At 40.4% G+C, this 26,467-nt stretch overlaps 1 protein-coding gene across 1 annotated transcript; it reads right to left on the reverse strand.

Annotated features, from left to right (window-relative positions):
• Positions 1–1,268: 1,268 nt before the first annotated feature.
• On the reverse strand, positions 1,269–18,458 carry LOC115173426 (NLR family CARD domain-containing protein 3). The gene is made up of 13 exons (XM_029731480.1): positions 18,291–18,458; positions 12,446–12,571; positions 12,184–12,300; positions 11,798–11,908; positions 11,533–11,646; positions 11,249–11,362; positions 11,004–11,088; positions 10,659–10,887; positions 7,696–9,484; positions 7,268–7,441; positions 3,209–3,382; positions 2,860–2,906; positions 1,269–1,873 (listed from the first exon to the last, which is right to left on the reverse strand). Exons 2-13 carry the CDS (start codon positions 12,526–12,528, stop codon positions 1,335–1,337), a joined length of 3,576 nt encoding a protein of 1,191 aa, XP_029587340.1. The 5' UTR covers positions 12,529–12,571; positions 18,291–18,458; the 3' UTR covers positions 1,269–1,334.
• Between the last annotated feature and the right edge of the window lie 8,009 nt (positions 18,459–26,467).

The raw sequence follows: 26,467 nt of genomic DNA on the forward strand, positions 1-26,467 counted from the left end.
ACCTCATGTGGCTGGAGTGTGTCAGCAGTTCCTGCAAGAGGAAGGCATTGATGCTATGGACTGGCCCGCCCGTTCCCCAGACCTGAATCCAATTGAGTACATCTGGGACATCATGTCTCGCTCTATCCACCAACGCCACGTTGCACCACAGACTGTCCAGGAGTTGGCGGATGCTTTAGTCCAGGTCTGGGAGGAGATCCCTCAGGTGACCATCCGCCACCTCATCATGAGCATGCCCATGCGTTGTAGGGAGGTCATACAGGCACGTGGAGGCCACACACACTACTGAGCCTCATTTTGACTTGTTTTAAGGACATTACATCAAAGTTGGATCAGCCTGTAGTGTGGTTTTCCACTTTAATTTTGAGTGTGACTCCAAATCCAGACCTCCATGGGTTGATAAATTGGATTTCCATTGATTATTTTTGTGTGATTTTGTTGTCAGCACATTCAACTATGTGAAGAAAAAAGTATTCAATAAGATTATTTCTTTCATTCAGATCTAGGATGTGTTGTTTAAGTGTTCCCTTTATTTTTTTGAGCAGTGTATATTTTGATTTGTTTAATTAACACCTTTTTGGATACTACATGATTCCATATGTGTTATTTCATAGTTTTGATGTCTTTGATGTCAATGTAGAAAATAGTAAAAATTAAGAAATGTCCTTAAATGAGTAGGTGTGTCCAAACATTTGACTGGTACTGTAGTTACACAACACCATTAATTTAAATGCATATTCTTATCAAATAAATTCAACATTTTGAACATCGCTTCTTTCATCTGTTTTATTAACCTCATTAGTATGTGACAATTACATTACATTCAGTGTATTGTGTTCATACAGAAGCAGGATTGTTGCGTCAACAATTTTACAAACAGGCTACGGTCAACAAACACATTCTGTCATCTATTTACATATCTAATAATCATCTGTTAAAGATGCAGTCCAGGATCGTAAGCACAACAAATTCGCAACATATTGTACGAATTAAATTCGTAACATCATACGAATTTCAAAAAATATGTACTATATGTAAAAAAAAAAAAACCACACAACATGCAACAATTTCAATGATTTTACTGAGTTACAGATGATATAAGGAAATCAGCCAATTGAAATAAATCCATAAGCCCTAATCTATGGATTTCACATGACTGGGCAGGGGCACAGCTAGCAGTAGGCCTGGAGGGCATAGGCCCACCCACTGGGGAGCAAGGCCCAGCCAATCAGAATGAGTATTTTTTTCTCACAAAAGGGCTTTATTTATTTTTTATATTTGAGTGAAGCATAACCCATCATGTCACCCAGTTGTGTTTCAATAGGAGTGTGACTTCAGTAGGCTATCTGACACAGAGAAACTGAGGATTTGGACCAACTGACCCCAAACCCAGGATACAGGGGCTCAGTGAATGTGGTGTGGAATGTGTGCAGGTGGATCAGTGTATCAGAGAAGGTACCATACATGTAGAAGGACAGCGTGCCGGCCACCCAGTCCAGATATACTCCTACTCTGTGAGAGCCGGAGGAGGTGAATGTTCTCTCATTATTGTGCTTGGCAGTGTAACCTTTATCAGAGCAGAACAGACACCAGGACTTGTCATTGGCTCCAAGCACACAGTCATTATGTTGTCCTCTCCTGCTGATTCCTTTATATGCAACTCCTATCATAGCCCATTTCCCACTCCACTCTACCTCCCAGTAACAGCGCCCAGACAGACCCTCTCTACACAGCACCTGTGGATGGTCCTGAAATCTCTCTGGGTGATCAGGATACGGCTGACTCCCATTCCCACATGCCAGCTTTCTATTCACCTCAGACCAAGAGAGGTTTCTGTGTGATGTGTTTGGGTCCAGTGTGAGCTCAAACGCATCTGAGGGATGGGAACAAGACACAATATTACAAATGATCATCATTCACATTAGAATGTTAACTCACTTTTCACTTATTCATACATTTAAAGTCGATGTTTCTAGGTATTAAAAAGGCACAGTCAGGGTAACTTGAGACGTGTTGAACGATCATATGTTATACTGTATGGTAATGTAAAACACACTTATTCCCAGTAATTACACACACTCAAACATGGTTGCACACATGAACACGTACACACACACACTTCTAACACAAACACATTTTTCTCACTCTCAATGACGTATTCTCAATGTCTAAACTAGTAACACTTGTAACAAAGCCAGTCTTACATTTAAAACCTTTCAATGTGCATTCATTTTATTGTAGACATCTTTCACCACACAACAATTGATCCAAAATATAAATTTACTGTCAAATATAATGAGTACATTAGTTTAATCACCAAAACATAACATAATGATATCCTCTCAATTTAGTTATTTTAACAACCAGTTAATCCTATAGAACAAAATGTAAGATACATGTTTAAAAATTGCCCTTTGAATGTAGTATGCTTCAGTACTGTACATATCATTACATTACATTACACTATTTTCGCATTAGGCAATACACTTGCACTGCCCATGTAAAATCTATAGGTTTACCAAACGTTTAAGGGATCATCAATTAAGAGCAGTCAGATTAAGTAATAGTAAAATGTATTTTAACAAAAAGAGAAGAGAATCATATTAAAAGTAATGTGCACATTTAATTGTGAAAGGCAATTACTTTATATGAACATGTATTGCAATGTGAAACATGTATTTCTAGATGAAATACTGTTTGGTGTAAAAGTGAATATGATTTTGTGTTGTCAATTGAACTGTGCTTAGTGTTTTGAAACACCTTCCTTCTTGATGACCTGTTTTGAGTTTTGTAGAGTTTGAGAGTTGCGAAAACTAAGATTTATTTATAGGCATATTCTTCACAGCAGTTAACACTCACATTTTCTAAGCCCAGGTTTCATTGTGTGTTCTCCACCATGTTCCACACTGTAGGGGTGAGCAGAAGAACAGACAGTCATTGAGTGATACACGTACACACACACACACACACACACACACACACACACACACACACACACACACACGTACACACACACACACACACACACACACACACACACACACACACACACACACACACACACACACACGCACACACACACACGGTCAACATATAACTGCTTCCAAGTGGTGGTAAGAGTCTTTGGCTTACAGTAAATTATGATAACTAGCCTGATAACTCAAACAAGTCTGATATGAACATGGATTGACAGAAATCCTCTACATACTTGAGTCTCTCCAGTCTGCAGTGTGGATCCTCCAGTCGAGCAGAGAGCAGTCTGACTCCTGAGTCTCCTGGGTGATTGTAGCTCAGGTCAAGCTCTCTCAGGTGTGAGGGGTTTAACCTCAGAGCTGAGACCAGAGAAGCACAGCCTTCCTCCGTGATCAGACAGCCTGACAGCCTGCAAATAGTTTTAAATCATTTCAAAATCACTTTGGTATTTTTTGGTGGTGAAGTGGCATTATATTGTTTTCAACCTTTTCAGATATATCACTGTCCCTAAACCTTCCATATTCTTCCATAACCTTCCATATTAATATATGGATGTATCATTATTAAAAATGTACAATTATTGAAGTATTGCTTGTAGAGAGAAAAATGTATATTACAAATATTTGAGTAGACTGACCAGACAAATTTAAAAAGCAGTATCAGTCAAAAGAAAGAAGGTGAGGTATCAGATTTAGATTGTATTGAGTAAACCAGGGCTGCCCAACCCTCTTCCTGGAGATCTACTGTCCTGTAGGTTTTCAGTCCAAACCTAATTTAGCGTATCTGATTCAGCTAGTCTTGTTGAGCAGCTAATAAGGTGTTAAATTAGGGTTGGACTGAAAACCCACAGGATGGTAGATCTCCAGGAAGAGGGTTGTGCAGCCCTGGAGTTAACAGTCCACACTATATGGATTTGAACAGTGAAGCTAGGCTCTGTACTCCAGCATTTTGAATTTGAGATAAAAAGTTTAATACGAGGCGACAGTACAGAATGTCACCTTTTATTTTACGATATTTTCATACATATCTGTTTTACCATTTAGCAATGAAAGCACTTTATGTATCTAGTCCGCCCATTTGAAGAAGTCATACTGTACAGAGCCTTGCAAAAGTATTCATCCCCCTTGGTGTTTTTCCTATTTTGTTGCATTACAACCTGTAATTTAAATAGATTTTTATTTGGATTTCATGTAATGAACATACACAAAATAGTCCAAATTGGTGAAGTGAAATGAAAAAAATTACTTGTTTCAAAAAATTCAAAAAAATAACAAATGGAATAGTGGTATTGGTATGTGGTATTTTATTAGGATCCCCATTAGCTGTTGCAAAAACAGCAGCTACTCTTCCTGGGGTCCACACAATACATGAAACATAATACAGAATGACATAATACAGAACAGTACGGCGGGAAAAAAATGTATGAAATGTATGTATTCACTACTGTAAGTCGCTCTGGATAAGAGCGTCTGCTAAATGACTAAAATGTCAAATGTAAACTGTAACAAGAACAGCTCAAGGACATAACTACATACATTTTTTAAAAGGCACACGTAGCCTACATATCAATGCATACACACAAACTATCTGGGTCAAATAGGGGAGAGGCATTGTGCCACGAGGTGTTGCTTTATCTGTTTTTGAAACCAGGTTTGCTGTTTATTTGAGCAATATGAGATGGAAGGAAGTTCCATGCAATAAGGGCTCTATATAATACTGTACGTTTTCTTGAATTTGTTCTGGTTTTGGGGACATGCATATGTATTCACCCCCTTTGCTATGAAGCCCTCTAAATAAGATCTGGTGCAACCAATTACCTTCAAGAAGTCACATAATCAGTTAAATTGCACACAGGTGGACTTTATTTAAGTGTCACATGATCTCAGTATATATACACCTGTTCTGAAAGTCCCCAAAGTCTGCAGCACCACTAAGCAAGGGGCATCACCAAGCAAGTGGCACCATGAAGACCAATGAGCTCTCCAAACAGGTCAGGGACAAAGGTTTTGAGAAGTACAGATCAGGGTTGAGTTATAAAAACATATCCGAAACGTTGAACATCCCACAGAGCACCATTAAATCCATTAGAAAAAATGTTAAAGAATATGGCATCACAACAAACCTACCAAGAGAGGGCCGCCCACCAAAACTCATGGACCAGACATTAATCAGAGAGGCAACAAAGAGAACAAAGATAACCCTGAAGGAGTTGCAAAGCTCCACAGCGGAAATTGGAGTATATGTCCATAGGACCACTTTAAGCCGTACATTCCACAGAGTTGGGCTTTATGGAAGAGTGGCCAGAAAAAAAGCCATTGCTTAAAGAAAAAATAAGCAAACATGTTTGGTGTTCGCTAAAAGGCATGTGGGAGACTCCCCAAACATATAGAAGAAGGTACTCTGGTCAGATGAGACTAAAATTGAGCTTTTTAGCCATGCGCAAACCCAACACCTCTCATCACCTCGAGAACACCATCCTCACAGTGAAGCATGGTGGTGGCAGCATCATGCTGTGGGGATGTTTTTCATTGGCAGGGACTGGGAAACTGGTCAGAATTGAAGGAATGATGGATGGCGCTAAATACAGGGAAAGTCTTCAGGGAAACCTGTTTCAGTCTTCCAGAGATTTGAGACTGGGACGGAGGTTTACCTTCCAGCAAGACAATAACCCTAAGCATACTGCTAAAGCAACACTCAAGCGGTTTAAGGTTTAACATTTAAATGTCTTGGAATGGCCTAGTCAAAGCCCAGACCTAAATCCAATTGAGAATCTGTGGTATGACTTAAAGATTGCTATTCACCAGCGGAACCCATACAACTTAAAGGAGCTGGAGCAGTTTTGCCTTGAAGAATGGGTAAAAATCCTAGTGGCTAGATGTGCCAAGCTTATAGAGACATACCCCAAGAGACTTGCAGCTGTAATTGCTGCAAAAGGTGGCTCTAAAAAGTATTTACTTTTTTTTTGGGGGGGGGGGGGGTTGAATAGTTATGCACGTTCAAGTTCTGTTTTTTTGTCTTATTTCTTGTTTGTTTCACAATAAAAAATATTTATCATCTTCAAAGTGGTAGGCATGTTGTGTAAATCAAATGATACAAACCCCCAAAAAATCCATTTTAATTCCAGGTTGTAAGGTAACAAAATAGGAAAAATGCCAAGGGGTGTGATTACCTTCACAAGCCACTGTAAGTATTGGACAAATGAACTTGTAGTATGTATTAAAGTAGTCAAAAGTTTAGCTTGTGACTATACAAACTCATTGGATGCATTTGCAGTTTGTTTCGGTTGTGTTTTGGGTTATGTTTTACCAAACTGAATGATGAATGGAGTAAATTTGTTTCTTAACACTAACTAAAGGAATTCAAATAACGTCATGATTTAGAAGAATCATGAATGAATCATGAATAATAATGAGTGAGAAGTTACAGAGGCTTAAACCATTCCAAAACATTCCATTGTTTTAACTGCTATATTGTATTTACTTTGCCACTATGGCCTATTTATTGCCTTTACCTCCCTTATCTCACCTCATTTGCTCACATTGTATATAGACTTATTTTTCTACTGTATTATTGACTGTATGTTGTTTTACTCCATGTGTAACTCTGTGTTGTTGTATGTGTCGAACTGCTTTGCTTTATCTTGGCCAGGTTGCAGATGTAAATGAGAACTTGTTCTCAACTTGCCTACCTGGTTAAATAAAGGTGAAATAAAAAATAAAAACAAAACATGCTAACCTCAGACATTTGTGCCTCTGTAACTTTGTCATACATCATTAATCATTATTCATTCATGTTTATCCATAATCATGGTAGCATCCACATGAATGTAGAAGTGTTCAGAACATCTTACATTCTTAATCACAATAAAAGTGACACAAGACATTATTCACCATTCGGTTTCTATTCGGCAAAACATAATCCAAAACACAACCAAAACAAACTGCAAATGCATCCAACAAGTTTGTAGTCACAAGCTTGATATAATCACCAAGTGCAAGGAATATGAGATTAAATACTACACTTTTGACTACTTTAATATACCAAATGTGAATTTGTCCAAATACTTATGACATCTTCAAATGGGAGGAGATACATAATAAAGTTATTTTATGCCTAAATGGTAAGATAGATATGTCTGAAATGCCCCTAAAAGAAAGTGTTATTCTGTACTGTTGCCTAATATCTTAAATCCAAAATGCTGGAGCATAGAGACAAATTAAAAATTTAAGCCTGGTAAACACATGTGGATCCAGTGAACAGTTATCACATATTGACTAAAAATATGAATACTGACCTCAGAGTCTCCAGTTTACATTGTGGATTCTGCAGTCCAGCAGAGAGCATCTTCACTCCTGAATCATTCAGGTCATTGTTACTCAGATCCAGTTCTCTCAGGTGTGAGGGGTTTGACTTCAGGGCTGAGGCCAGAGAAGCACAACCTTCCTCTGTGATTCCACAGTCTGACAGCCTGACAGAGAGATCGTCATAATTTCACATCGACAGTGTTAATTTTACATGAGTAGTGTAGAAGTAGAAAGGCATTTGGGTTATTCTCTCGACATATAGATTCATCTTCCGTCTCCTAGAATTGTATGGTCATATTGTTACACTGATGCGAACATCAATGTATTATTCCATAGGTTGTTCAATAGTGCATATTTTTTTCTAAATAGAATATTTTATGATTAATACTTAAATGTCATTGTACCAATATGTACTCACAGGGCTGCTCTGGAGGCTTTGACCACTGGCAGCAGCCTCAGAAGACCTTCCTCTGATTTGGAGTATTTCTTCAGGTCAAACACCTCCAGCTCCTCTTCTGAAGTCATCAACACAAAGGCCAAAGCTGACCACAGTGCAGGTGAGAGTTTTTCATTGGAGACATTTCCTGAGCTCAGGTAGCTTTGGATCTCCTTCACTAGAGAATGGTCATTCAGTTCTTTCAGACAGTGGAACAGATTGATGCACCTCTCTGGAGAGGGATTCTCCCTGATCTTCTCCTTGATGTACATGACTGTTTCTTCATGGCTCTGTGGGCTGCTTCTTGTCTTTGTCAGTAGACCTCGTAAGTGCTTATGATTTGACTCCAGTGAGAGGCCCAGAAGGAAGCGGAGGAAAAGATCAAGGTGTCCACCCTCACTCTCCAAGGCTTTATCCACAGCACTCTTGTGGAAGTCAATTGCAGGTACCGGTATGTTTCTGAACAGAAATGTTTTGAAGATGAACTGTGGTTTGGCTATTAGATTCTCATTGTCATTGCTGAATCTGAGAAACACATATACAGCAGCCAGAAACTCCTGAATGCTCAGATGCACAAAGCAGAACACCTTGTCCTGGTACAGCACACACTCCTCTCTGAAAATCTGTGTGCACAATCCTGAGTACACTGAGGCTTCACTGACATCAATGCCACACTCTTTCAGGTCTTCTTCATAGAAAATTAGATTGCCTTTCACAAGCTGTTGAAAAGCCAGTTTTCCCAGTGACAGAATGCTTGTTTTATTCCAGTGTGGACTTGTCTCTTCTTTCGCAAGATACTTTTCATTTGTCTGTTTGATCTGAAATACCAGGAAGTGTGTGCACATCTCAGTTAGAGTCTGGGGCAACTCTCTCCCTTCTTCACCCATTTTCTCCAAAACTGTGGCCGAGATCCAACAGAAGACTGGTATGTGGCACATAATGTAGAGGCTCCTTGATGACTTCATGTGTGAGATGATTCTACTGGCCAGGTTCTCATCACTAAATCTCTTTCTAAAGTACTCCTCTTTTTGTGGATCATTAAACCCTCGCACCTCTGTAACCTGGTCAACACATCCTGAAGGGATCTGATTGGCTGCTGCAGGTCGAGTAGTTATCCAGAGAAGAGCAGAGGGCAGCAGATTTCCCTTGATGAGGTTTGTCAGCAGCATATCCACTGAGGTTGACTCTGTGACATCACAACAGCTCTTGTTCCTCTTGAAGTCTAGGGGCAGTCGGCACTCATCCAGACCATCAAAGATGAACAGAACTTTGTACTTGTCATAGTTGGAGATTCTTGATTCTTTTGTTTCCATTGAGAAGTGATTGAGAAGTTCAAACAAACTGTGTTTTTCCCCTTTCATCAAATTCAGCTCCCGAAAAGGAAGTGAAAATACGAATTGGACATCCTGATTTGCTTTTCCTTCAGCCCAGTCCAGAATGAACTTCTGCACAGAGACTGTTTTTCCAATGCCAGCAACTCCCTTCGTCAGCACAGTTCTGATAGGTGTGTCTTGTCCAGGTAAGGGTTTGAAGATGTCCTTACATTTGATTGCCGTCTCTGGTCTTGCTTGTTTCCTGGTTGTTGTCTCTATTTGTCTTACCTCATGTTCATTATTGACCTCTCCATTTCCACCCTTTGTGATGTAGAGCTCTGTGTAGATCTTATTGAGTAGTGTTGGGTTCCCTTGCTTAGCAATACCCTCAAATACACTTTGATATTTCGTCTTTAGATTAGATTTGAGTTCCCGTTGGCAAATCAAAGCAAGCTCACCTGAATAAACAAGAAGCACAGAGGATATTCAAAATTGGAAGAATGGAGTTAAACATACATATGTTTGGTCAAAACAAAACAAATCCCGGAGATCCCACTCTGTAACTTTCTGTGTCAGTTAAACACAGTTCACAGAACAACATATTAAAATATGAGAAGAATTGAAGGGGGTATATTTGAATTTTCATACTTCCCGAAATCATATAATAAATGTACATTTACATCTTGCATATTGAAATGTTTTACTCATTTTAGAACACACAATGAGGTTTCAAATGACATCTTGTGCCACATATAGATCAACAGTTATGGTGTATTGCAATGCTCCTGGGTAGGGCCAAAATGTAATAAATATGCCAACTTTGATTCATTCTTTCTCAAATATGCTTTTAAATACAAATATCAAATATATGTCAACAATCCTTCCTCCAAAGGACCATTCTATGGATTACATTTCATGACCAACCAAAAAAATCACAGCCCGTGAGGAATCACCCACATACAGTGTCTTTGCTTACATGAAGTAACCTGCTTAATGCTTACACATATATAAAGTTAAAAGGTGTTTTCCATCACTCTGTACTTCAGATCACACAGGACACAGTTCTCAGAGGTCTCGTGACAAACTGGCACAAACTCTGTGTCCGGACACCATGGAGATAGAAGTCGCAGAACTCTCAATAAGTCTCACTGTTCTTCTCATTGTTTAATAGAAAGTTGTATCAGCTTCTTATCAACCAGCATTTGTAATGATGCATATACATAATTGAGAATGTGTATACGAACTTGAATGAAGAAACATCCTTTTGTACTATGCATTTGGTACTGCGCCCTTGCATCTAAGATGTAACTTGCTCTTGTATCTTGCATATTGAATGTAAATACATGCATCCATAAAAATTCCGGATGAAATTTGTTACTTTGGCCCAGCATGGCCTCGAGTCTCCTCTTTCACCTGCCAAGTCAACTTATCGAGATGACAGGTCTACATAGGATTGTGTTATAAATTAGTCAAATGTAATCATATCCCCTCTTAACTGCCTGTATAAATGCATGAATGTTTTCTTTATAAGTTAAATTAATGCACACAACACATAATTGAGTTATAATGCTATGTACAGGTTTTCTACATCCTATAATGGACCAATCAACAGTAAAGGCAGACAGCTCTTACTTTTCTCCAGTGTGTCAGCAAGCTCCTTCTGGTTCATGTTCCTCAGGACGTGAAGTGTAATCTTCAGAGCCCCCTCTCTGGCACTGCACTCCTGCTTCTCATCTTCAGCATCCACCACTTCCTCATCCACCCGCTGACTCTCAAAGCCTTCATGGAGATCTGAACTCAGCATTGTCTTGAACCTCTTCAGCTCTTTCTTCACTAATGTCATGATATTCTGTTCAAGCAACTGAAATAGACAAGCTGAAGAAGTTCATATCAGAATCAAATCACACATTTCACATTACAAATTCATGAATGACTGACCAATCAACTTTACAAAATGTATATAATAGGACCACATACACTGAATATGAAGGACAGGTCTGTTTGATGAGTCTGTGTAGACTGACCACTGAGAATCTCTGATTCTGATATCTCCTGTTGGTCTCTGTGGACAAAACATGAGCTTACATCTGTACATTCAGCATGCACACAGAAGCAATAATACATAAGAGGGTATGCATTAAATAATTGCAACGATGTGATGTGGTCAAGACTCGTACTCTCAGTATATCATTACATGAATCTGTAAAACAATGATATCTCACATTTGTTCAAAGGAAACAACTCCATCTCTGAACCTAAAAGGTGGATCCATAGACTGGTCACTCTTCATAGACACACAGCTGGGTGCCGTGATGGCTGGTCTCTCCTGCTGGACCCTGACAAAAATACAAAGAGACCAAAGCAACTTTAATATAGTAAAACTTTGGTAGTAGTAGCTGTAGCAAAATACTCCAATGAGCAACAATAAATCAGTAGTGTTTTTAACACAATGACAAAGTTGACATTTTGACCAAATTAACATCAACCAAGTCATATTGGTTCTTACCTTTCTACAGTAGAAATGTTTTCCTCTTTAAATGTGAGAGGTGGTTCCATAGACAGGTCATTCTTCATGGACACGCAGCTGGGTACAGGCGAGTCTAGTCTCTGCTGCTTTAACCTGTCAAAAGTACAAAGAAACCAGTCAGTTTGTTGTACTCACAGAGACTCATCTGGTTGGCAGGAAACATCAAGGAAAAGGACAATCAGTATGAAATAGAAAATGTCACGTTCATTCTCCGTCTTCTGTATGTTCTATTAATAAAACACACCGTTGTTCAATGGAAACTTCTTCTCTGAACATGATAGGTGGATTCATAGATTTGTCACTCTTCATGGACACACAGCTGGGTACAGGGGAGGCTGGTCTCGGATGTTCGATCCTGACAAAAGCACAAAACCCCTCATTCTTCAATCAGAAGTACAACATGGAACATAAATATAAAAAACACAGAGATATTTTGTTGCATTTTCTCTCTCTTCGTTCTAGTTCACTTTTATAGTTCTATCTGTTCTCTTAACACGTATGGACCCCAAACTTAATCCAGCATCTGACCAGTTACACAAGACTTGAGTTCTGGGTTAGAGTGTTGTAGACTAATTGACCAAGTTGACATTTTGGACAAATTTACATTGACCAAGTCCAATGGCTTCTTGCCTTTTTTCAGTAGAAAGGTTTCCCTCTTTAAACGTGAGAGGTAGATCCATAGATTGGTCACATTTCATGGACACACAGCTGCATACAGGGGAGTTGGGTCTCTCCTGATGGATTGGGCTTTAACACAACAGAGACATACCTTCAGTCTCTAATATATTTTGCCTAACGAAAATGTGAAACAATTTTGTCACTCTTTAAATTGCACACGCATGCACACACACACACACACACACACACACACACACACACGCACGTGTCCTACCTCGTAGCTTTAGTGTCATGTACCCCAGAGAGACTAATGTTAGAGGCAGTGCCCGCCTCCTCTCTGTCCCCAGAGAGACTCATTTTAGAGGCAGTGCCCCACTTCCCTCCTCTGTAGGTATCAGACCTACAGTAGAAAACACACAATGGAGAGTGACACACACTTCCTGGATCAAAACTCATACTGTAAAGACTACAGAGACACAATGTCTGGATCAGAACCAAACAGAAAATAATGACACATATTACCTTGAGCAAACCAATACCCATCAAATAAAAACAAACATGGACAGAAATCGTGTTTTGTTTTTGCTCTTCAACTATCAGCCAATTTACTGATAACCAAGAACAACTGATTCACTTCCTTTTTGAAAAAATGTTAGACTGAGTAACTAAACTGAAGTAGCAGCACTTACTTCAACATCCATGTATTCATTCTCTCCGCTAGTAGATACACAGACTTCCAGTCATTGCGCTAATGCTAGTTAGCATTGGCTTGTGAAACTACCTCGCTTCATTTATTGATTTATTTATTTAACCTTTATTTAGCTAGGCAAGTCAGTTAAGAACAAATTCTTATTTACAATGACAGCCTAGGAACCGTGGGTTAACTGCCTTGTTCAGGGACAGAACAACAGATTTTTACCTTGTCAGCTCAGGGATTTGATCTAGCAATCTTTCAGTTACTGGCCCAACACTCTAACCACTAGGCTACCTGCCGAGAGATATAAATGGTATCCAAGAGTACATCTGACTCTGGGGAAGTAGATAAAGGGCCTCAGTGCCAAAATCCCGAAGTATCCCTTTCATCTGAAATACTGTACTCTATTTTCTCTGTTCCAATTGCATGAGAATGCACGAATCTATATACTGTACAGTGCCTTCGGAAAGTATTTAGACCCCTACACTTTTTCCACATTTTGTTACGTTACAGCATTATTCTAAAATAAATTGATAAAATAAAATAAAAATCCTCATCAATATACACACAATACCACATAATGACAAAGCGAAAACATGTTTTTAGAAATATTTGCAAATGTTTTATATATAAAAAACAGAAATACCTTATTTACATTAGTATTCAGACCCTTTGCTATGAGACTCAAAATTGAGCTCAGGTACTTCCTGTTTCCACTGATCATCCTTGAGATGTTTCTACAACTTGATTGGAGTCCACCAGTGGTAAGTTTAATTGATTGGACATGATTTGGAAAGGCACACACCTGTCTATATAAGGTCCAACAGTTGACAGAGCACGTCAGAGCAAAAACCAAGCCAAGAGGTCGAAGGAATCATCCATAGAGCTCCGAGACAGGATTGTGTCGGGGCACAGATCTGGGGAAGGGTACCAAAAAATGTCTGCATTTTTGAAGGTCCCCAAGAACACAGTGGCCTCCAACATTCTTAAATGGAAGAAGTTTGGGACCACCAAGACTCTTTGTAGAGCTGGCCGCCCAGCCAAACTGAGCAATCGTGGAAGAACGGCCTTGGTCAGGAAGGTGACCAAGAACCTGATGGTCACTCTGACAGAGCTCCAGAGTCCCTCTGTGGAGATGGGAGAAACTCCCAGAAGGACAACCATCTCTGCAGCCCTCCACCAACCAGGCATTTATGGTAGAGTAGCCAGACGGAAGCCTCTCCTCAGTAAAAGGCACATGACAGCCCACTTGGAGTTTGCCAAAAGGCACCTAAAGGACTCTCAGACCCTGAGGAACAAGATTATCTGGTCTGATGAATCCAAGATTGAACTCTTTGGCATGAATGCCAAGCGTCATGTCTGGGGGAAACCTGGCACCATCCCTACGGTGAAGCATGGTAGTGGCATCATGCTGTGGGGATGTTTTTCAGCGGCAGGGACTGGGAGACTAGTCAGGATCAAGGGAAAGAGGAACTGAGCAAAGTACAGAGAGTTCCTTGATGAAAACCTGCTCCAGAGCACTCAAGACCTCAGACTGGGAACAAGTCTCTGAATGTCCCTGTGTGGCCCACCAGAGCCCGGACTTGAACCTGATCAAACATCTCTGGAGAGACTAGAAAATAGCTGTGCAGCGACGGTCCCCATCCAACCTGACAGAGCTTCTGAGGATCTGCAGAGAAGAATGAAAGAAACTCCCCAAATACAGGTGTGCCAAGCCTGTAGCATCATACCCAAGAAGACTCAAGGCTGTAATCGCTGCCAAAGGTGCTTCAAAAAGCACTGAATAAAGTGTCTGAACACTTACGGTATCAGTCAAAAGTTTGGACACACCTACTCATTCACGGGTTTTTCTTTATTTGTACTACTTTCTACATTGTAGAATAAAATAACACATATGGAATTATGTTTTATATTTGAGATTGTTCAAAGTTGCCACCCTTTGCCTTGATGACAGCTTTGCACACCTGTGGGTTTCCATGAGCATAAAACTCTATTATTTCAAAGCTTCTCCACCATTTTACCAGATGTTTACTGATAAGACTGATTTATTTCCTCTTTGAAAATTGATATCTGTCAGTAACTAAGCAGATAGCAGTTCTACCACTACTAATCACCCATTGGGCGCAAACTGGTTGAATCAATGTTGTTTCAATGTTTTTTTATTTTTTTAAATGTAATTTAAATGTTTATTTCACCTTTATTTAACCAGGTAGGCCAGTTGAGAACAAGTTCTCATTTACAATTTGGACCTGGCCAAGATAAAGCAACACAGAGTTACACATAAACCAACGTACAGTCAATAACACAATAGAAAAATCTATGTACAGTGTGTGCAAATGTAGAAGAGTAGGGAGGTAAGGTAATAAATAGGCCATAGTGGCAAAATAATTACAATTTAGCATTAACACTGGAGTGATATATGTGCAGATGATGATGTGCAAGTAGAGATACTGGGGTGCAAAAGAGCAAGAGGGTAAGTAATAATATGGGGATGAGGAGTTGTGTGTGCTATTTACAGATTGGCTGTGTACAGGTACAGTGATCGATAAGCTGCTCTGACAGCTGATGCTTAAAGTTAGAGAGGAAGTTATAAGACTCCAGCTTCAGAGATTTTTGAAATTCGTTCCAGTCATTGGCAGCAGAGAACTGGAAGGAAAGGTCTATAACAGTTTGGGTCTAGAGTGTCTCCCCCATTGAAGAGGGGGATGACTGCGGCAGCTTTCCAATCTTTGGGGATCTCATACGATAAGAAAGAGAGTTTGAACAGGCTAGTAACAGGGGTTGCAACAATTTTGGCTGATAATTTTAGAAAGAGAGGGTCCAGATTGTCTAGCTCGGCTGATTTGTAGGGATCCAGATTTTGCAGCTCTTTCAGAACATCAGCTGTCTGGATTTGGGTGAAAGAGAAGCGGAGGGGGCTTGGGCAAGTTACTGCAGGGGGTGCTGAGATTATGGCCGGGGTAGGGGTAGCCAGGTGGGAAGCGTGGCAGGCCTTAGAAAAATGCTTTTTGAAACTACCGATTATTGTGGATTTATCGGTGATGACAGTGTTTCCTATCCTCAGTGCAGTGGGCATCTGGGAGGAGGTGCTCTTATTCTCCATGGACTTTACAGTGTCCCAAAACTTTTGGGAATTAGTGCTACAGGATGCAAATTTCTGTTTGAAAAAGCTAGCCTTAGCTTTCCTAACTGACTGAGTATATTGGTTCCTGACTTCCCTGAAAAGTTGCATATCGCGGGGGCTATTCGATGCTAATGCAAAATGCCACAGGATGTTTTTGTGCTGGTCAAGGGCATTCAAGTCTGGGATGAACCAAGGGCTGTTGGTCTTAGTTCTTAATGGGGCATGATTATTTAAGATGGCGAGGAAAGCACTTTTGAAGAGTAACCAGGCATCTTCTACTGACGGGATGTGGTCAATATCCTTCCAGGATACCTGGGCCAAGTCGATTTGAAAGGCCTGCTCGCTGAAGTGTTTTAGGGAGCGTTTGACAGTGATGAGGAGTGGTCAGTAGACCACGGACCCATTACGCACGCAAGCAATGAGGCAGTGATCGCTGAGATCCTGGTTGAAGACAGCAGACGTGTATTTAGAGGGCAAGTTGGTCAGGATGATATCTAAGAGGGTGCCCATGGTTACGGATTTAGGGTTGTACCTGGTAGGTTCATTGATAATTTGTGTGAGATTGAGGGCATCTAGTTTAGATTGTAGGACAGCTGGTTTGTTAAAACCTGTTAAGGACAGACGTTCTGCTAGTGGAACGCCGTTCCGCCTGCGGAACCCCTAGCCAATAGCCAATGGCATCGCACAATGCGAAATACAAAACCAACTAAAATACCACAATTCAATTTTCTCAAACAATCAACTATTTTACACCATTTTAAAGACAAGACTCTCGTTAATCTAACCACATTGTCAGATTTCAAAAAGGCTTTACAGCGAAAGCAAAACATTAGATTATGTCAGGAGAGTACCCTGCCAAAAATAATCACACAGCCATTTTCAAAGCAAGCATATGTCACAAAAACCAAAACCACAGCTAAATGCAGCACTAACCTTTGATGATCTTCATCAGATGACACTCCTAGGACATTATGTTATATAATACATGCATGTTTTGTTCAATCAAGTTCATATTTATATCAAAAAACAGCTTTTTACATTAGCATGTGATGTTCAGAACTAGCATACCCACCGCAAACTTCCGGCGAATTTACTACATTACTCACGATAAACGTTGACAAAATACATAACAATCATTTTAAGAATTATAGATACAGAACTCCTTTATGCAATCGCGGTGTCAGATTTTAAAATAGCTTTTCGGCGAAAGCACATTTTGCAATATTCTGAGTAGATAGCTCGGCCATCACAGGCTAGCTAATTTGACACCCACCAAGTTTGGTGCTGACTAAACTCAGAATTACTATAAGAAAAATTGGATTACCTTTGCTGTTCTTCTTCAGAATGCACTCCCAGGACTTCTACTTCAACAACAAATGTTGTTTTGGTTCCAAATAATCCATAGTTATATTGAAATAGCTCCGTTTTGTTCGTGCGTTGAGGTCACTATCCGAAGGGTGATGCGCGGGCGCATTTCGTGACAAAAAAATGCAAAATATTCCATTACCGTACTTCGAAGCATGTCAAACGCTGTTTAAAATCAATTTTTATGCTATTTTTCTCGTAAAATAGCGATAATATTCCAACCGGGCGACATTGTATTCATTCAAAGACTGAAAGAAAAACATGGAGTCATCTCGTGGACGCGCATCTCTAGTGTTATTGTTCCCTGCCTGACCACTCACAAAAACTCCTGGAAAACCTAGGCGTTGAGTGACGATGAGAGGTTTTGTCTCTAGAGGCACCATTTAAGCCAGGTGAGGTCACCGCATGTGTGACGGATGGAACAAAAGGACTAGCTAAGGCATATTGAGCGTATTTTGAACACAGACAAACCTTGTATAAAATATTTTCAATTTGTACCTTTAAAACAATGTTAGATCTTCAACGTAATATCCACATCAGATACCCTTTGGTCTCCCATCCAGTTTTAACCAAGCCCTGCTTAACTGTAATATTTGTCACTGACTATTACCAATGTGCTATCGTGAGAATGATTGTTGAGAGATCTCCATTTAATAACAAAAATATTTACTGTAGCTATCAAAGTCATTCCACAAAGAGTAGGTTTAGCAAAGCAAATTAAATGTGACCATACTTTATCACTCATGCTGTATATCATCAATCATGCTATTTAGGCCTATATAGCATTTGCAGCTATTGTCATCAACAGCTATTGCTTAAATTAAACACAGAATTAAACTAAAAATAGACCATACAAATGTAATGATATTTAGTGATGTTAAATTGTGTTTGGTTGTCAACAGAACCAAATATTAACATTTGAAGGAGATTACTTACTTTATTATTTTCTTCTCTCACGATAATTTTTTCTCTATCCTCTCAAAATGGAACCTGAATAAGAACAAATGTACTTTCGGTTTAAGCTCACCTGTCTTCCCACCCCACCCTGATAAAAGAGTGTTGTATTGATATCAAACATTAGATGGCAGTAAACACCTGTTCTAACTAGACTTGTTTTGTAATTTATTTTTCTTTATTTTTGCAGTTAAATCTGTATACATACAAGAAGTATACAAACAGACAATGATAACATATGCTAGGGGTACAACTAATTACAGATTATACAAAGACCTTAAAAGATACACACGTATTGATTGTTTTAACAGCTTTCTTATTAGTATAATGTAGAATGGTCTTAATGTATTGCTCAAATTCCTTATAGAAAACATGGAAGGGTGGTTTTTAATTAGTGAATTCACATTTATGAATATTACATTTTTCTATTAGCACAATTAGATTTATGATGTAAAATATTTTTTCTTTATCCTTATTATAGTTAAGGTAACCGAGCAGCACATCCTCCCATAAAAAAAACAAAAGTAATCAAGAATATTAACAATGATAAAACTATGAATATCTTGCCATATTTTCTTTACATGTAGACAATGCCAAAACAATTGCAAAACTGTTTCTGGACGCTCAACACAAAAAGTACACTTACTGTTAATGTCTTTTTTGAGTTTCTTCAGGTAATGATTAACAGGGTAATACCTATGGATCATTCTGAAAGTGACCTCTTTGACCTTGTTAACAAGCAGGTATTTGTGTGGTAATAACCAGACATTTTTCAACAAATATCATTGATGAATGTATTCCAGTAAGTTGTGACATAAGGAATGGAAACAATGAAATAAAGTATGTATAGATCTATTGTTCTGAGGGAGCAAGGAGAAACACATTTTTCCTATTGGAGAGTCAACTGGATTAAGCGAGGGTAGGTCAAGAAGGTGAGGCCTGGTTACACCTCTAAACAACATGAGAATTCCAGATGAAATAGCATCAAAGACTATGACAAACTCTCCAGGTGTAACAAGGATATTGTAACAAGATAATGGTCTCTCTTCCACCCGTTACGGGGTCTGAGACGCCGAAGCCTCCCACCATTAGCTCTGACAAATTGAAAACCCTAGTCATTGGCGACTCCATTAACCGCAGTATTAGACTTAAAACGAATCATCCAGTGATCATACACTGTTTACCAGGGGGCAGGGCTACCGACGTTAAGGCTAATCTGAAGACGGTGCTGGCTAAAGCTAAAACTGGCGAGTGTAGAGAGTATAGGGATATTGTTATCCACGTCGGCACCAACGATGTTAGGATGAAACAGTCAGAGGTCACCAAGCGCAACATAGCTTCAGCGTGTAAACCAGCTAGAAAGATGTGTCGGCATCGAGTAATGATGAGCTCTACAGCAGAGTCTCACAACTCAATCGCTGGTTGAAAACTGTTTTCTGCCCCTCCCAAAATATAGAATTTGTAGATAATTGGCCCTTTCTGGGACTCACCCACAAGCAGGACCAAGCCTGGCCTCTTGAGGAGTGACGGACTCCATCCTAGCTGCAGGGGTGCTCTCATCTTATCTATGAACATAGACAGGGCTCTAACTCCCCTAGCTCCACAATGAGATATGGTGCAGGCCAGGCAGCAGGCTGTTAGCCAGCCTGCCAGCTTAGTGGAGTCCGCCACTAGCACAGTCAGTGTAGTCAGCTCAGCTATCCCCATTGAGACCGTGTCTGGGCCTCGACCTAGGTTGGGCAACACTAAACATGGCGGTGTTCGCCTTAGCAATCTCACTGAATAAAGACCTCCTCCATTCCTGCCATTATTGAAAGAGATTGTGATATCTCACATCTCAAAATAGGGCTACTTAATGTTAGATCCCTCACTTCCAAGGCAGTTATAGTCAATGAACTAATCACTGATCATAATCTTGATGTGATTGGCCTGACTGAAACATGGCTTAAGCCTGATGAATTTACTGTGTTAAATGAGGCCTCACCTCCTGGTTACACTAGTGACCATATCCCACGCACATCCCCGCGCATTCCTAACATTTACGATAGCAAATGTCCATTTACAAAAAAAACTGCATTTTCGTCTTTTGAGCTTCTAGTCATGAAATCTATGCAGCCTACTCAATCACTGTTTTCAGGCCTCCTGGGCCATATACAGCGTTCCTCACTGAGTTCCCTGAATTCCTATCGGACCTTGTAGTCATGGCAGGTAATATTCACATTTTTGGTGACTTTAATATTCACATGGAAAAGTGCACAGACCCACTCCAAAAGGCTTTCGGAGCCATCATCAACTCAGTGGGTTTTGTCCAACATGTCTCCGGACCTACTCACTGCCACAGTCATACTCTGGACCTAGTTTTGTCCTGTGGAATAAATGTTGTGGATCTTAATGTTTTTTCTCATAATCATGGACAATCGGACCACCATTTTATTACGTTTGCAATCACAAACAAATGATCTGCTCAGACCCCAACCAAGGATCATCAAAAGTCGTGCCATAAATTCTCGGACAACCCAAAGATTCCTAGATGCCCTTCCAGACTCTCTCCACCTAAGGACGTCAGAGTACAAAAATCAGTTAACCACCTAACTGAGGAACTCAACCCCTAAAAACAAAAAACATTTGTCATAAGAAACTAGCTCCCTGGTATACAGAAAATACCCGAGCTCTGAAGCAAGCTTCCAGAAAATGGGAACGGAAATGGCACTACACCAAACTGGAAGTCTTCCGACTAGCTTGGAAAGACAGTACTGTGCAGTATCGAAGAGCCCTCACTGCTGATTGATCATCCTATTTTTCCAACTTAATTGAGGAAAAGAACAATCCAAAGTAAATTTTTTATACTGTCGCAAAGCTAACTAAAAAGCAGCATTCCCCAAGAGAGGATGGCTTTCACTTCAGCAGTGATAAATTCATTAACTTCTTTGAGGAAAAGATCGTGATCATTATAAAGCAAATTACGGACTCCTCTTTAAATCTGCGTATTCCTCCAAAGCTCAGTTGTCCTGAGTCTGCACAACTCTGCCAGGACCTAGGATTAAGGGAGACACTCATGTTTTTTAGTATCATATCTCTTGACACATTGATGAAAATAATCATGGCCTCTAAACCTTCAAGCTGCGTACTGGACCATATTCCAACTAAACTACTGAAAGAGCTGCTTCCTGTGCTTGGCCCTAATAAACCTAATAAACGGCTCTCTATCCACCGGATGTGTACCAAACGCACTAAAAGTGCCAGTAATAAAGCCTCTCTTGAAAAAGCCAAACCTTGACCCAGAAAATATGTTATATTTTAAAAACTATCGGCCTATATCAAATCTCCCATTCCTCTCAAAAATGTTAGAAAAAGCTGTTGCGCAGCAACTCACTGCCTTCCTGAAGACAAACAATGTATACGAATCGCTTCAGTCTGGTTTTAGACCCCATCATAGCACTGAGACTGCACTTGTGAAGGTGATAAATTACCTTTTAATGGCGTCAGACCGAGGCTCTGCATCTGTCCTCGTGCTCCTAGACCTTAGTGCTGCTTTGATACCATCGATCACCATATTCTTTTGGAGGGATTGGAAACCCAAATTGGTATACACGGACAAGTTCTGGCCTGGTTTAGATCTTATCTGTTGGAAAGATATCAGTTTGTCTCTGTGGATGGTTTGTCCTCTGACAAATCAACTGTAAATGTTGGTGTTCCTCAAGGCTCCGTTTTAGGACCACTATTGTTTTCACTATATATTTTACCTCTTTGTGATGTCATTCAGAAACATAATGTTAACTTTCACTGCTATGCGGATGACACACAGCTGTTGTAACGGCCGTCGTTAGAGAAAGACCAAGGTGCAGCGGAGGATGTGTTCATCTTGAATGAATTTTTTTACAAAAAGAGAACACTTGACAAAATAAACAAAATGACAGCCGACAGTTCTGTCAGGTACTAACAACGAAACAGAAAGCACTAAACAGAAACATAGAAAAATGAACATAGAACGCTCACCCAATGTAACACCCTGGCCTAACCAAAATAAAGAACAAAAACCCCTCTCTATGGCCAGGGCGTTACAGCTGTACATTTCGATGAAACGTGGCGAAGCCCCAAAGTTGCCCTCCCTGGAAGCCTGCTAAAAAGCTTTTGTTATTGTATGGCAAAAACAAGACTACTATTTTCGCTCCAAAATTGTGCGTCTCTCTTACTGTGTGCGTCTCTCTTACAATGTTTCAATCACTCAAAATAAATCAAAGCTGTTGATTTATAAGTGGATGGCGGCAAACGTTCTAGTTTTAACCTCGGACAAAACAGATATGCTTGTTCTAGGTCCCAAGAAACAAAGAGATCTTGTGTTGAATCTGACAATTAATCTTGATGGTTGTACAGTCGTCTCAAATAAAACTGTGAAGGACCTCGGCGTTACTCTGTACCCTGATCTCTCTTTTGACGAACATATCAAGACTGTTTCAAGGACAGCTTTTTTCCATCTATGAAATATTACAAAAATCGGAAACTTTCTGTCCAAAGATTATGCAGAAAAATTAATCCATGCTTTTGTCACTTCTAGGTAATTTTTTAATTTCACCTTTATTTAACTAGGTAGGCTAGTTGAGAACAAGTTCTCGTTTACAACTGCGACCTGGCCAAGATAAAGCAAAGCAGTGCGACACAAACAACAACACAGAGTTACACATGGAATAAACAAGCATACAGTAACACAACAGTAACACAATAACAATAACACAATAGAGAAAAAAGTCTATATACAGTGTGTGCAAATGAGGTAAGATAAGGGAGGCAAGGCAATAAATAGGCCATAGTGGCAAAATAATTACAATTCAGCAATTAAACACTGGAGTGATAGATGGGCTGAAGATGAATGTGCAAGTAGAGATACTGGAGTGCAAAGGAGCAAAAAATAAATAACAGTATGGGGATGAGGTAGTTGGATGGGCTATTTACAGATGGGCTATGTACAGGTGCAGTGATCTGTGGGCTGCTCTGACAGCTGGTGCTTAAAGTTAGTGAGGGAGATATGGGTCTCCAGCTTCAGTGATTTTTGTAATTCGTTACAGTCATTGGCAGCAGAGAACTGGAAGGAAAGTTGGCCAAAGTAGGAATTGGCTTTGGGGTGACCAGTGAAATATACCTGCTTGAGTGTGTGCTACTGGTGGGTGCTGCTATGGTGACCAATGAGCTGAGATAAGGTGGGGCTTCACCTAGCAAAGACTTATAGATGACCTGGAGCCAGTGGGTTTGGCGACGAATATGAAGTGAGGGCCAGCCAACGAGAGCATACAGGTCGCAGTGGTGAGTAGTATATGGGGCTTTGGTGCGAAAACGGATGGCACTGTGATAGACTACATCCAATTTGCTGAGTAGAGTGTTGGAGGCTATTTTGTAAATGACATCGCCAAAGTCAAGGATCGGCAGGATAGTCAGTTTTACGAGGGAATGTTTGGCAGCATGAGTGACGGATACTTTGTTGCGAAATAGGAAGCCGATTCTAGATTTAATTTTGGATTGGAGATGCTTAATGTGAGTCTGGAAGGAGAGTTTACAGTCTAATCAGACACCTAGGTATTTGTAGTTGTCCACATATTCTAAGTCAGAACCGTCCAGAGTAGTGATGCTAGTCGGGCGGGCAGGTGCGGGCAGCGATTGGTTGAAGAGCATGCATTTAGTTTTACTTGCATTTACGAGCAGTTGGAGGCCACGGAAGGAGAGATGTACGGCATTGAAGCTCGTTTGGAGGTTTGTTAATTAACACAGTGTCCAGAGAAGGGCCAGAAGTATACAGAATGGTGTCGTCTGTGTAGAAGTGGATCAGAGAATCAATAGCAGCAAGAGAGACATCATTGACGTGTACAGAGAAAAGAGTCGGCCCGAGAATTGAACCCTCTGGCACCCCCATAGACTGCCAGAGGTCCGGACAACAGGCCCTCCGATTTTACACACTGAACTCTGTCTGAGAAGTAGTTGGTGAACCAGGCGAGGCAGTCATTTGAGAAACCAAGGCTATTGAGTCTGCCGATAAGAATGGGGTGATTGACAGAGTCGAAAGCCTTGGTCAGGTCGATGAAGACAGCTGCACCGTATTGTCTCTTATCGATGGCTGTTATGATATCGTTTAGGACCTTGAGCGTGGCTGAGATGCACCCATGACCAGCTCGGAAATCAGATTGCATAGCGGAGAAGGTACGGTGGGATTCGAAATGGTCGGTGATCTGTTTGTTAACTTTGCTTTCGAAGGATAGATATAGGATAGATATAGGTCTGTAGCAGTTTGGGTCTAGAGTGTCTACCCCATTGAAGAGGGGGATGACCGCGGCAGCTTTCCAATCTTTGGGGATCTCAGACGAAATGAAAGAGAGATTGAACAGGCTAGTAACAGGGGTTGCAAGAATTTTGGCTTATAATTTTAGAAAGAGAGGGTCCAGATTGTCTAGCCCTGCTGATTTGTAGGGGTCCAGATTTTGCAGCTCTTTCAGAACATCAGCTATCTGGATTTGGGTGAAGAAGAAATGGGGGAGGCTTGGGCAAGTTGCTGTGGGAGGTGCAGTGCTGTTGACCAGGGTAGGGGTGGCCAGGTGGAAAGCATGGCCAGCCGTAGAAAAACGCTTAATTAAATTCTCAATTATTGTGGATTTATCAGTGGTGACAGTATTTCCTAACCTCAGTGCAGTGGGCAGCTGGGAGGAAGTGCTCTTGTTCTCCATGGACTTTACAGTGTCCCAGAACTTTTTGGAGTTTGTGCTGCAGGATGCAAATTTCTGTTTGAAAAAGCTAGCCTTTGCTTTCCTAACTGCCTAAATACACTTATTAGACAATTATAGGAAACTGATTTTCAGATTTTAAGTGTGTGAATACGTAGACATAATTAGGATTATTGTGTTAATTAGTATTACGTAATAAGGAACTGGCAGTATATCTGTGTGTCTCCCTCTGCTTTCTTCGTACCTCCACTGCACTCGTCCCTGAGCTGCTTCTGCTAAGCCTAGCATCCTTTCTCACGGCACTGGTACCAGAAGACCAGGGGACCACACTGCCTGTACTGAGCTCAGCAACAACTTAGTTGTGAATGAATTAACACATTTATTAGATAAAGAAGAAAAAATATATTTTAGATTTTAGATTCTTCAAAGTAGCCACCCTTTGCCTTGGTGACAGCTTTGCACACTCTTGGCATTCTCTCAACCAGCTTCATGAGGAATGCTTTTCCAACAGTCTTGAAGGAGTTCCTTCATATGCTGAGCACTTGTTGGCTGCTTTTCCTTCACTCTGCGGTCCAACTCATCCCAAACCATCTCAACTGGGTTGAGGTTGGGTGATTGTGGAGGCCAGGTCATCTGATACAGCACTCCATTACTCTCCTTTATGGTCAAATAGCCCTACATAGCCTGGTGTGTTGGGTCATTGTCCTGTTGAAAAACAAATGATAGCTCCAATAAGCGCAAACCAGATGTGATGGCGTATTGCTGCAGAATGTTGTGGTTGCCATGCTGGTTAAGTGTGCCTTGAATTCTAAGTAAATCACTAACAGTGTCACCAGCAAAGCACCCCCACACCATCACACCTCCTCCTCCATGCTTCATGGTGGGAATCACACATGTGGAGATGATTCATTCACCTACTCTGCGTCTCACAAAGACATGGCAGTTGGATTTTGTGACTGCACTTGAAGAAACTTTAAAAGTTCTTGACATTTTCCGGATTGACTGACCTTCATGTCTTAAAGTAACAATGGACTGTTGTTTCTCTTTGCTTATTTGGTATTTTACCAAATAAGGCTATCTTCTGTATACCACCCCTGCCTTGTAACAACACAACTGATTGACTCCAACGCATTAAGAAGGAAAGAAATTCCACAAATGAACTTTTAACCAGGCACCCCTGTTAATTGAAATGCATTCCAGGTGACTATCTCATGAAGCTGGTTGAGAGAATGCCAAGAGTGTGCAAAGCTGTAATCAAGGCAAAGTATGGCTACTTTGAAGAATCTCAAATAAAATATATATTTTGATTTGTTTAACTTTTTTGGACACTACATGATTCCATATGTGTTATTTCATAGTGTTTATGTCTTCACTATTATTCTACAATGTAGAAAATAGTAAAAATAAAGAAAAACCCTTGAATGAGTAGGTGTGTCCTGAGGCCCATTGTCCTGC

This window comes from Salmo trutta, chromosome 34 (assembly GCF_901001165.1).
Source record: "Salmo trutta chromosome 34, fSalTru1.1, whole genome shotgun sequence".
Lineage (NCBI taxonomy): Eukaryota > Metazoa > Chordata > Actinopteri > Salmoniformes > Salmonidae > Salmo > Salmo trutta.

Coding starts and splice junctions, on each gene's coding strand:
- LOC115173426 (XM_029731480.1), bottom strand. CDS start 12,528: ATGAGTCTCTCTGGGGACAGAGAGGAGGCGGGCACTGCCTCTAACATT. Junction 11,363..11,532: donor AACATTTCTACTGTAGAAAG/GTAAGAACCAAT, acceptor TATTTTTGTCAG/GGTCCAGCAGGAGAGACCAG. Junction 10,888..11,003: donor ACCTGTCCTTCATATTCAGT/GTATGTGGTCCT, acceptor TGTCTATTTCAG/TTGCTTGAACAGAATATCAT.